General features: G+C 53.1%; 1 protein-coding gene across 2 annotated transcripts in view; it reads right to left on the bottom strand.

Annotated features, from left to right (window-relative positions):
- The window catches only part of PLB1 (phospholipase B1), a 120547-nt gene that overhangs the window by 41729 nt on the left and 66547 nt on the right, over window positions 1-12271 (bottom strand). For both annotated transcript variants that reach the window (XM_045511774.2, XM_010948454.3), the window contains exons 23-33: window positions 11058-11109; window positions 10648-10728; window positions 9441-9506; window positions 8994-9094; window positions 6929-7010; window positions 4273-4377; window positions 4064-4159; window positions 3773-3844; window positions 2655-2693; window positions 2066-2126; window positions 884-942 (exon numbers count right to left, since the gene is read on the bottom strand). In XM_045511774.2, coding sequence (XP_045367730.2) covers window positions 884-942; window positions 2066-2126; window positions 2655-2693; window positions 3773-3844; window positions 4064-4159; window positions 4273-4377; window positions 6929-7010; window positions 8994-9094; window positions 9441-9506; window positions 10648-10728; window positions 11058-11109 — 814 coding nt within the window. The remainder of the gene's footprint in view (window positions 1-883; window positions 943-2065; window positions 2127-2654; window positions 2694-3772; window positions 3845-4063; window positions 4160-4272; window positions 4378-6928; window positions 7011-8993; window positions 9095-9440; window positions 9507-10647; window positions 10729-11057; window positions 11110-12271) is intronic.

Genomic DNA, 12271 nt, shown 5'->3' with positions numbered 1-12271 from the left:
TGCAAGGCTTTGGAAGATGTCCCTGACGCATGCATCATGGTGTGACCAGAACTTGCCACTTTGGAACTCAGGACATCCAGGCTTGCGTTCTGTGGTGCTCCCTCCCAGCTGTGACCCTTCCCGGATGCTCACCTGCCTCCTTACAGAACTGAAGTCATGCCCTGCTTACTGCACAGGGTTGTTTTGATGATCAAATTGGATCAGAGTTGTAAAAACAGTTTTGAGACCTCTAAAGTGCTTTACAAATGTGAGACACTGTTACACCATCACTAGCATCATTCTGCTCCCGAGTTCTCTGTACATGTGGAGGAAGCACCTGCAGTGGACAGATTTCTCATACGCTTCCCACTTCTCCTCTTTCCCTCTGGGACATTCTGTGAGGCCATCTTATGGCCTCACAAGCATTGCCGGGAAGTGGTGCTCTGGGATGGAAAACAGCCGCATTTCTCAGAACTTAAGAGCAGAGCTTTTGCCACAACTATGGTGTCTTTGCTGCTTTGGGTACAGATGCCAAGAGGAAACAGATATGAGGGCTGGAGCTGCTCATCAAGTATAATCCAAAGGGAAAAGAGCGCTGACACAGGTAGCTTTGGAAGGTTTTTTGAGTCAAATGACAAAATTTTGCAATTGTTAAAAAGGTGGCGTTAAGTGTTCAAAACCTCCACTGAGGCAATTCAGTTTGCACCTGAAAAGGTTCCCCCTTGCACACTAGACTGAGAAAAGTAGCTGCAAGATCAAACCTTTGCCATGCTCTCAGACTGTCAGAAGCAGGACAGAGGGGCCAGGGAATGCGAGGTAAAAAGTGCAGGCCCAGGGTTAGGAGGATGGGGACCTGGAACTGACACAGCCACCCCCACCCCACATGGGGCTCGAGAGTCCTTACGGTCAGAGAATCTCCCAGAGCAGCCACGACTTGGATGTCTGCTGGTCTCAGGGCATGCACTGCAAAGACAAGTGGAAACACTTGAGTCCGTGGGAAGGAAGCTGCAGTCAGAGCCTGGTGATTCTGGCTTTAAGTGAGATCAGAAACACGACCTGCATGTGTTTGGGCCATGGAGGACTCAGCCTTTATGGTGCCAGGCTGGGAGAGGTTAGATGGAAACACTCTTCCCATAAGAGACCCAATAAACGATCCTGGACCTATGGGAAGGGAGCCATGCTGAGAGTGGGGGAGAAGGGGAGGTGAGGAGGGGAGTGGGGAAGGGAGGAAAGGAGAGATGGAGGGGTGGCCGGTAGGGCACAGTGGGATCCCACTATTTTGGTGCCAGTGGTCACGTGGGACACCAGCTGAGACATGAGTGCACGGCCCGATGGGCGCTGGGCTGTCTGAGCTGAGGCACAGGGCCTGATGCACGGCTCAGGTAGAGCTGGGCTCTGGATTTCCACCAAGGATCTGAGAAATAGCCATGCTGGGCCTTTCCCTGTCCACAGGGCTCTTCTGAAGACTCCAGAGATCTTTCCAGTCCTATTGCAGAGCCTGGGCCCAGAGGGCCATCTGCAGAGCTGGCTCCTTCTTGGGACGCCCTAGGCACCCCACACCCCACTCCTGGGCCTCAGGAAGGTCACACCCCAGACTGGGCCTCCGAGAGTGGTGCTCAGGTGGCTCCTCCACTTGTGCTCCCATAAGCAGGCTGAACTGGGAGGGTGGCCAACAGTCCCCAGCCCAGCCGCCTTGGGTCCTGTTGGGTAAGGCTTCACTACCGGGCCCAGGGGTCTCAGGCAACCATGCATACAGGGAGCAAGCACTCGCCATAACTAAGTCATTTAATTATGTTGCAAATATTAGCCACTACATATAAAAATAGATTAAAAATGTTTTCTTCTGTATAGCACAGGGAACTATATTCAATACTTTGTAATAACCTTTAATGAAAAAGAATATGAAAACAAATGTATGTATGTATATGCATGACTGGGACACTGTGCTGTACACCAGAAATGGACACATTGTAACTGACTGTACTTCAATTAAAAAAAAAAGAAAAAGAAAAGTCTCATCAGGGCATTCACTGCTCTGAGTCCTTGTGGAAGAGCCCTGGGTCCTGGTGTGCCACGGGGAGCTTACCTGAGGTGGGCGGCGAGGCAGAAGGGGCTCTGTCACTGCACATCAGCCAGCTCCCGTGGTCCTAGGGGCGTGGAATGAACCCCAGAATCTCAGGGCCGAAAGGGGCCTGCTGGGCATCAGACTCACTGGGAGAGTTTTACCTACCCTGGGTGGGTGGGTGGGGGGGCACTAACAGGACATGCGAAGAAGGCTCCCTAGGGGATTCTGAGTAGCAGGCTGGGATCCACTATCCTAGCTCAGAACCTGCCTCCCCCACCCTCCAATGTGAAAATCAGGGCATCCACAAAATAAGCCCAGCCCACCGCCCACCACCCCTGCTTCTGCAGCAGCCTTATGAGGGGGCAGCTCTCTTTATTTATGTCTTTGGAGAAGCTGTGAGTTGCCTGACTGGCTGGCCCCCTCTCTGGGCTGTTATCCATGGCGAGTCTGAAGGTGCAGGTGGATGGACTTTACAGCAGAGTATGAATCCTCTGTGGCCGCCCACCGAGGGCACCTTCCCACATTCCCACCCTGCCTGTGGGGCCGGTCCCTGCTCGGGGGCTGCCCCCTGCCTTGGCTGCTGAGCCAGAAGGAAGCAACAAGCAGATACCTTCACGCTGTTCTTGTAGGTGCTCAGATACGGCCAGACCTGTGAGACGGTGGGAGAGGGGAGCCACTGCAGCAAATCTGCTTGTTTCCTTCTTTGCTCCCCGCTCAGCAGCCCTCAAGCTGACCTGGGGGTAAGCACTTTCCACATTACCAAGCCCTTCCCCGCCAGGCTGACGGCTGCAGGCTCCCTCCCAGGGCACGCCCGGCCCTCTCTGCAACCTCCTTGAACAACTAGATTAGACCAGGCAGGGGCTCCCAGGAGTGAACATCTCTGCTCTCTGCCTCCCTTCCCGCTGGCAGAGGTGGCCATGTCATCTCTTTTTCGACCCTCTCCCTTCCCCACTTTCTGTTACTACAAGCCCATGTCCCCTGTTTCCTAGGCCCCCTTGCCACCTTGTACCACTCCCACCCTGCTGCAGTCTGAGCACCTTCCTGCCCAGACCAGAAAAGCCAGTACTTTGAGATCCTGCCCCAGGCAAACCCCAGCTCAGCGGTTTCTGTCCTGGGCCTGGGACACCTCTGGGAATCCAGAGGGGCTCACAGAGGTGAGGGAGCAGCTGCGAAGATCCAAGAATCTTTCTGACAATCTGTGAGTGAACACCGCAGTCTTGATCTGCTTTGCCTCCCTGATTAATGCTGTTTTCTTAGCTCTGGCTTCTGACACCCTCGACCCCCACCTCCGTCCTGGTAGATATTATTTCAGATCCCTGTTCCTCACTCTTCCCATCCTGCCCTGGGGGCAGTGGCTCCATGGAGATGGGGTACCCTTCTGTCCCATCCTGCCCTTCACGTCCACCCCGCCTCGAGTCTTCAAAACAAGAGCTGGACAGTGCTGTCAGATTCCTCTTTCCAGCTGGAAAGAGCTGTGTGCAGTCCAGACCTGTGGCAGGGCTTGCCACGACATGGGGAGACAGGCGAGCTCTCATGCTGTCACCCCTCACAGTCCAGCCAGTTAGGGCACTGTGGGCTGGAGTTGGGGATGGGGGTGGGTAGGTGAACAGAGCTGGGGGTGAGGACAGGAACCTGGGATGAAAGGGACTGAGAAACCTTAATGAGACTTTAAAAGGCTGGGAAAGAGGCTTTAGACAGATCGCGGCAATGCTGTGCTGTCCACTTTACCTCGTCTGGACATGTGATGTTTATCTTGCTTTCAAAGTTATACTGTCTTGCCTTCTGGCCAACAGGTTCCAGCTAAACCAAGAAGCAGGAAGATGGAGAGTGAGAAAGAGGTGGCGAGAATGGGAAGATGGGGGGGAGGTGGGAGGGAGGGACGGAGGAAATGGGGTTTATTATCATTGCTGCATGGGGAACACACAGCCTGAGCCATGGGCCCCTGAAGTCTCCAGAAAGTCTTCTGGGATCTTCTTCTTATCAGAGGGAGAATAGTTTTTCCTCTCCCAGTCATCTTACCATGCTGTTCCAGAGGGCAGAGGCGGCATGGGCATGAGCCTTGCTACTGAAGTGGAAACAGTCAGGAGCGAAGAAAGAGCTGTCAGGCAGCCCCTCCTGGTCACAGGGCAGAACAGAGGGGTCATGTTATAGAGAGGTTGGGTAACACAAATGATGGTCAGAATCAGCTGGGCACTACCCCTGGCACCCACTTATCCATGAGGCTTTACCGGGGTCTTCGGCATGTCCACTTTTTCAAAGAATGGCTGCACGACCACTGTAAAATCTTCCCTTGTGTCGTACTGCCCACTCTCAACCAGCTCGTGAGTCCTCTCCTGCAGGAGGAAGGGGGACAGGGTCAGGGGGCTCTCGGCACCTGCCCCGGCTTTGTGTGGACTCTTTCTCCACCACAGAATTAAACAGAGTCTGACCTTTGAGTGAGACCAGTCTGCAGCAAAATCTCAACTGATCAGGAGCCAGTTTTCAGATCAGCCTTTATCTCAGCCCTTGCCCCTAACCTCTGCTGCTTTTGCATCTATTGGACTTAGGCAGGCAAAGAAGAAAAACCTAAGTCCATCCGTTTGATCTTCTTTTAAATCTTCATATTAAAGACTAGGTTGGAGGTAAGGGGAGTGTGGATTTGATTAAGTGACTTTTTTTTGATAATCCTTACATTTCTGTCTGACATTTGTTCAGAAAATCAAAGGTGAACCAACAACGATGTTTAATGCCTATTTATATCACTCGTGTGTGGGGTGTGTCTGTAAGCATGTGCGCTCCTGTGCGTGCACACTTCCTTGAGACTCTCGGATCTGTCTAGGAGGTGGCAGAGCTGTTACCCTCATCGCTTCCACTGGGCTCAGTTCCAGGAGGACCAGTTACCCCAATTCTGGCTCCCACTTCTGCCAGACTCTGGCATTTCACAGCTTTGCCAGGTTGCCATCTTTTAGAGCCAGCTAGGAGGCTGGAGGAAGAAGTCAAGGCTTCCACACCCAGAACATTAGTGCAGTCACTTCAGAAGATACCATGACATCAAGACACCTTCTTTTCCACAGGTCATCCCCTATGCTGGGGATGCCTCGCTTCTGACCTCCTGGGGCAGTCTTCTAGTTACAGGCCGAGCCTTAAGGCAGGCAGAAGGTGCAATACCACTAACTAGCTGTGTGACTTCCAGCAAGATGCTTTCCCTCTCTGGACCACTATTTACTCATTTGTAAATGGAGGATATTCACCAAGGCCTGGACTATCCCTTAAGTCCCTCCCAATGCTGCTAGTGACTCCGTGGATCAGTCACAATGGCTCACAGTGGAACCCTGCACCTCTTGAGAAATGACACAAGTAGTGACAAGAAAGCCTGGCACATGGTGGCTATTGACAGCAATGATCATCTCCAGGGCGCGGATGGTAGAGAGTGAGAGGACTCAGAGAGAGGGCTCGATGGCCTCATGTGGCTGAGCTGTGAGCTTCTCCAGGACACTAGATCAGGGTCAGGGACCAAGATCAGGCCTGGGAACAGCTGGCCAATCTAGAGCGGTCAGTGAAGGCCGTGTTGGTGAATAGCTCTCCTTCTCTTTGGCTGCCCAGCATCGGAACCCACTTCCTATGTTTGAAAAACTCCACTATATGAAGAACAGCCTGCTTCTCACTATAGAAGGTGAGAAAGACAGATGCTGCCTTTCCAACGCCCCGCGCACATCCCGAGGGTCCCCCAGTAAATGCTCCCACCTCAGGCTTTGGTTTGGAAGCTAGTGATAGAAAAATGGAGGGACAGCACAGAACCCATCTCATTCCTAGAAGCGGCAGTGACAGTGACAGTGGTGTCCATGGTGTCTCCACTGGACGAGTTCTTTGGCCTGATTTTGATTCTTATGGCATGGTCCCTAGAATTCCAGGATTCTGCAATTTCTGGTGGCTCAGCCTATGACCTTAGCTCTTCCAGATACTCTGCTTAAATAATAAATCAGCTTAAATTAACTGGAATTGCATAATCCTTTGTTGCTTGCACCCAACCCCCACTTGGAAAAGGTTTGCTTTCATGGCCATAACCTTGGCTGCCTTCCCTCTCCTGGCGAAGACCATGGACTTCCTCACCAGAGACGAAGGTGCCTGCTCACGGCAGAAGGAAGTGTAGCTGGGGAGTCACCGAGAGGGCTGGGAGACGGTATCAGAAGGTGATAAACAGAGGTTCACTCCCCTGAGCCCTGCCACCGCTGGCAGATGTGGCTGCCCTGAAAGATGCAGTAGGGGAGGGGTTCTGCTCCAAGGAGACCTTGGGCCTGAAGGCTGGCTCCATCCTGGAAGCTGCTTCCAGCCTGCTCTAGAAAGGCTAGAAGGCTACCATTGTTCTCTCGAGGGACTGGATGATTATTTAGGGGGAAACTCAAGAGAGTCAAGGGTGTCAGCTGCTCCACTCAAAGATTTGATGGAGAAAGACCTAAAGGAGCAATTCACAGGCTGTCTGGAGATCATCTGCTGGTTTTCTTTCTCCCTGTGTGCCCCAATAACACTGTTCCCGCAGGAGTGGGGGGCAGCGGGAAGGCATGTTATCTCACTGAATCCTCCAGACTCTCTTGGGTGGCAAGCATTTCCCACCCAGGAGTCTGAAGCTCATACTCACTCTCCATGGACAACTGGAAATACTTTGTGTGTGTGTGTAAGGCCAGGAAGTGAGATGTGCAGATGTGTGTTCAGTGACTCGGCTCTATGGCTTGATTCAAATAAATTGAAACTGCTGCCTTGCAGGTGTCTTTAAATCTGCAAACTGGCCCGTGGTAACCTCACACCCAGTCAGGGTCAAAATAATGTCATCGTGTGCTCATTTCCTAACCAGAGCGACGAAGTCACGCCCGAGTCCCTGTGCAGTCCTGGAACCCTTTCCCGGCTTACCTGATACTTCTTGTTTGCCTCGATGAGGGCGGCAAGTTCTGTTGAGTTATCATCAAACTTCAAGACGCAGGGACACAGATTCCTGCGGACCAAACCAAAGAGATGCCCCGCACCATCAGAACCACCGTCTGAGTGCCTGACCCAGAGACATTGGATTGGGAATCAGAATACATTTAACTCGGAGGTTTCAGAAGCCTGTGTTAATGGGGGCCTGGGCTGGCTAATCTGTCACACAGATTTCCCAGACCTGGATTTGCTCATGGAAATGAAATAGTTACGTCTTCTGACACCTGCAGGAGTGATTTTTATGGAGATGAGATAGCTTATGACTGTCTGAGGACAGCACAGTATAGATAAGGCATGTGTCCTTTTAACTATTAACAATGGGGCTTACATACTGGATGTTTCCTGTGCCGAGAGCTTTATGGGTACTAACTTGTTTAATCCTTTTAGCTATTCCAAAAGTTGTATTATCCCCATTTTATAGATGAGAAGACTGAGGTTCAGCATAGTTAAATAATTTCTCAAAGTCCCATGGATGCTGAGCGTGGGAGTCAGGACTTGAACTCAAGTCTGTCTGGCCTGAATCTGTTAATCCCCAGTTACCTAGTTAAGCTGTTTCTGTCCAGTCTGTACCTGTGCCCTGATGAGCTATCTTGCAAAACTAGTCTTTTGGTCCAGGGGCAGGAGGTGCTAAGAGTGTGAATGGCTCAGTGTAGACTCAGCACCAGGAGAGAAAGCAGAGCCACTGGGACAGGACAGCAGAGAGGCAGGGAGTGCAGGGCACTGGAGAAGCAGCAGGACAAGGTGACCCTGAGTCCACCTAATCCCACAGTCAGTGACTTGGCCATTCCAAATGTGACAAAGTCCTACTCTGAACCTTCCGCTTTAATTGTCTAAAAACCCTGTGGTGATCACCAGCAAGAGACTTTTGGGTGAGCTACTCTGAAATGGAATGAATACAATGAACCCCCCAAGTGGCCTGGTGACTGGAGAAAGTGGGAGCCGAGGATGAGTCAGCAGCTGAAAACAGCACGCCTGGCACCAGCCACGCTAACAGGCACGTGTCACCCGGAGCTGTGCTCCCTCCGCGCTCTGCCGCCTCAGGCCTTCCCCAGGGGACCTGTACGATCTAGGCCCCCAGGGGTGTGGACCGACTGGCATGGATCTACAGGGGAACAGCCAGATACCCCTTAATTTCCAAGAGCAAATCTGATCCTTGTGAATTATTCATTCAGTCATTCAGCAAACAGCCACTGGACCCCTATACCACGCTGGTGGTGACTCAGACACAGAGTTCAGGGCCGGGTGGGGCGGGGAGGCACAAGAGTCATCACCGTGTGATGTGCTCAGGGCTACAGTGGGGGCCTGTACAGAGCTCCAGGGCTGGGGAGGGGAGAAGGGGATGGGGGTGCATAGCCACCATGATCTGGACTAACGGTCCAGAGGAGGCTTTGCAGGAAGGAGTGGTTTGTGCTTGGGTTAGAAGGACATTTTTTCCCTGAGGGTCACATGTAGCATTAGAGGGGAGCCATCTTTGGCTCTGGAGATTGGCCTCTAGGGCCAAGACTCTGTGCTCCGGGGAAGACTCTGTCCTCTGGACCCTGCTGATTCCGACTTGACCACCCTCTCTTCTAGAAGGTGAAAACAGCTCTACCTTTGTGAATGCCCAGCCTGGAGCACCCACACCAGAGGCTCCTTTGGTCCTGGAGCTCGGTCTCTAGGGATGGTGGGGAGCTCTGGACACACTGAGAAGCAGGCCCTAGCAGAAGCCAGTGAGCCTGGTCCACAGAGGCTCACTCCATCCCTCCTGCTTTCCTCATCCCTCCCTGGAGGACTGAGAGTGACCTGGGCTGCAGGGGACAGAAGCCCGGTTGGGTTGTAAATGCATTCCAGGGGAGCGGAAGCCTAGACTGGGGTCACAAAAGCCCTGGGATGTCGCATCCAGGAGGCCTTGTCAGGTTCGACAAGGGGTCTGAGCACTCCTCACACTCCTTCCCTTGGCTCTTCTAAGTAACCAGAGTCACTTTCTGCAAAGGGGCCCATGGAGAAATGTCCATCTCACCGGAGGATCAGCCTCGGGCAGCTGACATTCTTATCCTGGTACAGCTCCCTCAGGTTGATGATCTCCAGCACCTTTACCAGGTTCACAAACGCCCGAGGCACCTGAGCAAAGGCAAGATCAGAACCAAGAGGCCCGAGGCTGGGCAGCTCAGCCTCTCACCTGGGTCTGGGGCAGCTTCTCCGCTGGGCATCAGGTCTGTGGCCTTTCTTGTGGCCCCACCCACTTCCTTCATCCCTGCCTCCTCCTGCCTCTGCTCCCCACTGACATGTATGTGTTCAGGCTGCTGGGACCAGGACCGACACCTTGGTTAGTGGTCTCCAGGTGAAGGGGACCTGGTAGGGAGGTCTCAGCAGGAAGCCAGAGCCACTTCTGAGCTCAGACTGGAGCCCAAGAGGAAGGAGGCCTACAGTTGAGATGCTCCAAGGCCTTGTGGCCCGGCCTTCGTACCTCAGCGTGGAGGATGTCCAAAGCCTTCCCAATGTTGGCTACGAAGTTCTCGGGAGAATAGTGAACCTGGAGGCAGAGGAAATGTCTCTGACACCATTCGTCATCCAACCCCTCTGCAGACCAGGACCAGAAGGGCAACACTGGATCACAGGTTGTCTTTTGGGGCCCCAGCTTCCATGCCAACCCCACGGTCCTCAGGCTTGTCAAAGCTGTGACCCCTTCCTCTGCATGGAGCTATGAAAGCTCTGGGTCCACTTCATGTCAACTAGACAGAGGGCCTTAGCTAAAGCACGGCACACCTCTGAGTCCCTCTACAATGGGGTGCTGAGCAGAGGACCTCTAAGATCGCCTGCAGCTTGGACATTTTTTGTCCTAAGGCCTGATCACTTCCTCTTGGTACCTCAAGTGCCTGGGAACCCACAAGCCAATCAAATCACTTAAGTAGATACCAAGAGGGGAAGGGGGCCCTGTGAACCCCTCCCCAAGCACAGATACATTTTAATGGTGATTTCCCCTGATCGCAATGGTTTTTAAACTTTTTGAAAGCCGTGGAACTCTTCCTCTGAACAAAATCTAACCAAGAACCCTGCTCTAATAAACAGATCAAAGCTTCAGAGCAAGCAGGGGAGGGACCCATGGTCCCACCTGCCCACCCGCCCTCACCCTGGCCGCCCCTAGGCCCCACTGTGGGCTCTTCACGTCACAGCTGGAAACCCCAGACTTGGTGACTTTGCTGCCAGGAAAGCAGGCTGAGAGGGGTCTAGGGGGCAGGGTCATCCCCCACGGCAAGACCTGCCACTTCTTAAACTTTGCTCTGCTGGTCCCCTTTCTGCCCGACAAGCTTCTCCTGTTCATGCCCCGGTTGGAAAGTCTCCTGCTCTCTGTAAACCTCTGACACCACCTGCTCCCCCTCCCACATTCCATGGCAGTTCGGACCCCAGACCTCTCTTCTGTGTGCAGCACTAGAAACACACCGGGATGTTTTCTCATCGAGTCATGGTGGGTTGTCTGTGTCTCCCTGCCCTGGCAGTGTGAGTTCCTTGAGGACAGAGCTGTGTGTCAGCTGCTGCTGGGCCCCCAGTACTGTGCCCAGGTGGGATCTGTGCCAGACTGCAAGCCAAGTCCCAGCCCAGCTGCACTGCTCTGGTGACCCCGAGTAGAAACCCTTCCCCGGGGGACTCTTGGGGGTTAGGGCATGGGGACTTACCGTGTCATCACAGAAATCACAGAGGTCATTGCCTCCTATAAACAGGGTTATTATCTTCCAGTCTTCCTGGAAATTTACATTCTGGAATGAATGGGAAACAAGTAAATGCCTTGCCCAGAGTCAAGTCCAGGAAAAATACAAAGTGCTGAACGCTGCAGGGACAGGTCCTCACACACCAGAGGGTTTAGTGGATGCTGATACTTTCTGTTCTTTGGCTTGGGGGTCCTGAGTCAGAAGTCACGGGTGCAAAATCATTTGCTATTGTTTTTAAAGGGGGACTCTCTGGACTTCCACGTGGCCCTGTCCTCCCCCAGAGCAAACCCTCCCCGTCTCCGTGATTTCTCCCGCTCACTCCCTGCTCCGGGCAGTCCTGCCTCAAGGGGTCCCAGGCAGCACCTCCGCAGACTTACCGTGTTATTCTTCATCAGGTCCACCAGCCTCCTGGCCTGGACAGGTAAATCCCTGCGGGCACACACAGGGAGAAGTCCTGTGAGCAGCGGTGGCTGTGAAGCTGGGGCGGGGAGGGGACTTAGAAGAGGGGTCGGGGATAAGATACGGAGCCAGAAAGTGGACTGATGGCCATGCTCTGTCACATGGCTTGTCTCCGTTTTGTCTCTGCCTGGCGGGGGAGGGGGTGGGGGGGTGGGGGTGGGAGTCGTGACTGTGCCCTCGCAAGGGCAGAGCATCCTACACGTGAGGGGGTGACTGTCAATGCGGTTGTTTTCTGACTGGCATGTTTGATTACATACTTTTCTTTCTCTTCCCAGCCAGGCTCATTCAGGGCACACACAGGGCTGTGCGCGAGCATTTCCCGTCACGCATGGCCCGGCACAAGCCCGTTTCTGGAGGTGCCATGACCACAGCCTCAAGGGCATTCTCACTTTCAAGGGGATGTGGTCGAGTCAGACAACCTGGGTTTGACATTTGGTTGCCTCTTGCTAACTGTGGGAATGTGACTTGCTTAAATTCTCACAGTCCAAAAAAGATAGGAGATAACCCCCGCTCCCTTAATGGGTCTTAGAGATGCTCAGGGTGGGCCCTGTGGGTGTTGGGCAGCGTGGGTTTGAATCCTGCTTCCACCATGGACCAGCTGTGGGACCTTGGACCTTGGCAAAGTACTTAACCTTGTAAACCCTCAGTTTCCTCCTTTGGAAGAATGGGGATGACAAGCATACATTCTTCGAAGAGAAGTTGGGTAAATTAAATAAGGTGCCCAGAAAGAACTTAGAACAGCACATCGTAAACCACATTAGAAATAATCCACTGAATTACTTCAACCATCACCAGTAGAGCCCCTGGCACAGTACTGAGCAGGAAACATGAATTGTCATTCTCTTCCTCTCTTAACTATTGGCCCAACTGGCCTAGTCTTGGTCATAGTGGAGTAGGAATCAGATAACCCAGGTGGAGACTCTGGGTCAACCACTAAACCTCCTTGAGCCTCAGCTCCCTCCTCTGCAGCTCTGCAGTCAGCAGGGCAGCTGCTTTTTCTGTGGACCCAAGTTTGGGGATGGTTACTTGGCTTCTCTGAGCCTCAGTACATCGTCAAGAAAACACAGGCATCTGGCCCTGTGCCCTGTCCATCTCACAGTTACTGCACAGAGCACAAGGGATAGGAAACGTG

Source organism: Camelus bactrianus, chromosome 15, assembly GCF_048773025.1.
Source record: "Camelus bactrianus isolate YW-2024 breed Bactrian camel chromosome 15, ASM4877302v1, whole genome shotgun sequence".
NCBI classification, from domain to species: Eukaryota; Metazoa; Chordata; class Mammalia; order Artiodactyla; family Camelidae; genus Camelus; species Camelus bactrianus.
Note: the sequence above shows the minus strand (reverse complement) of the source record. Positions and strands in the feature narration are given on the sequence as shown.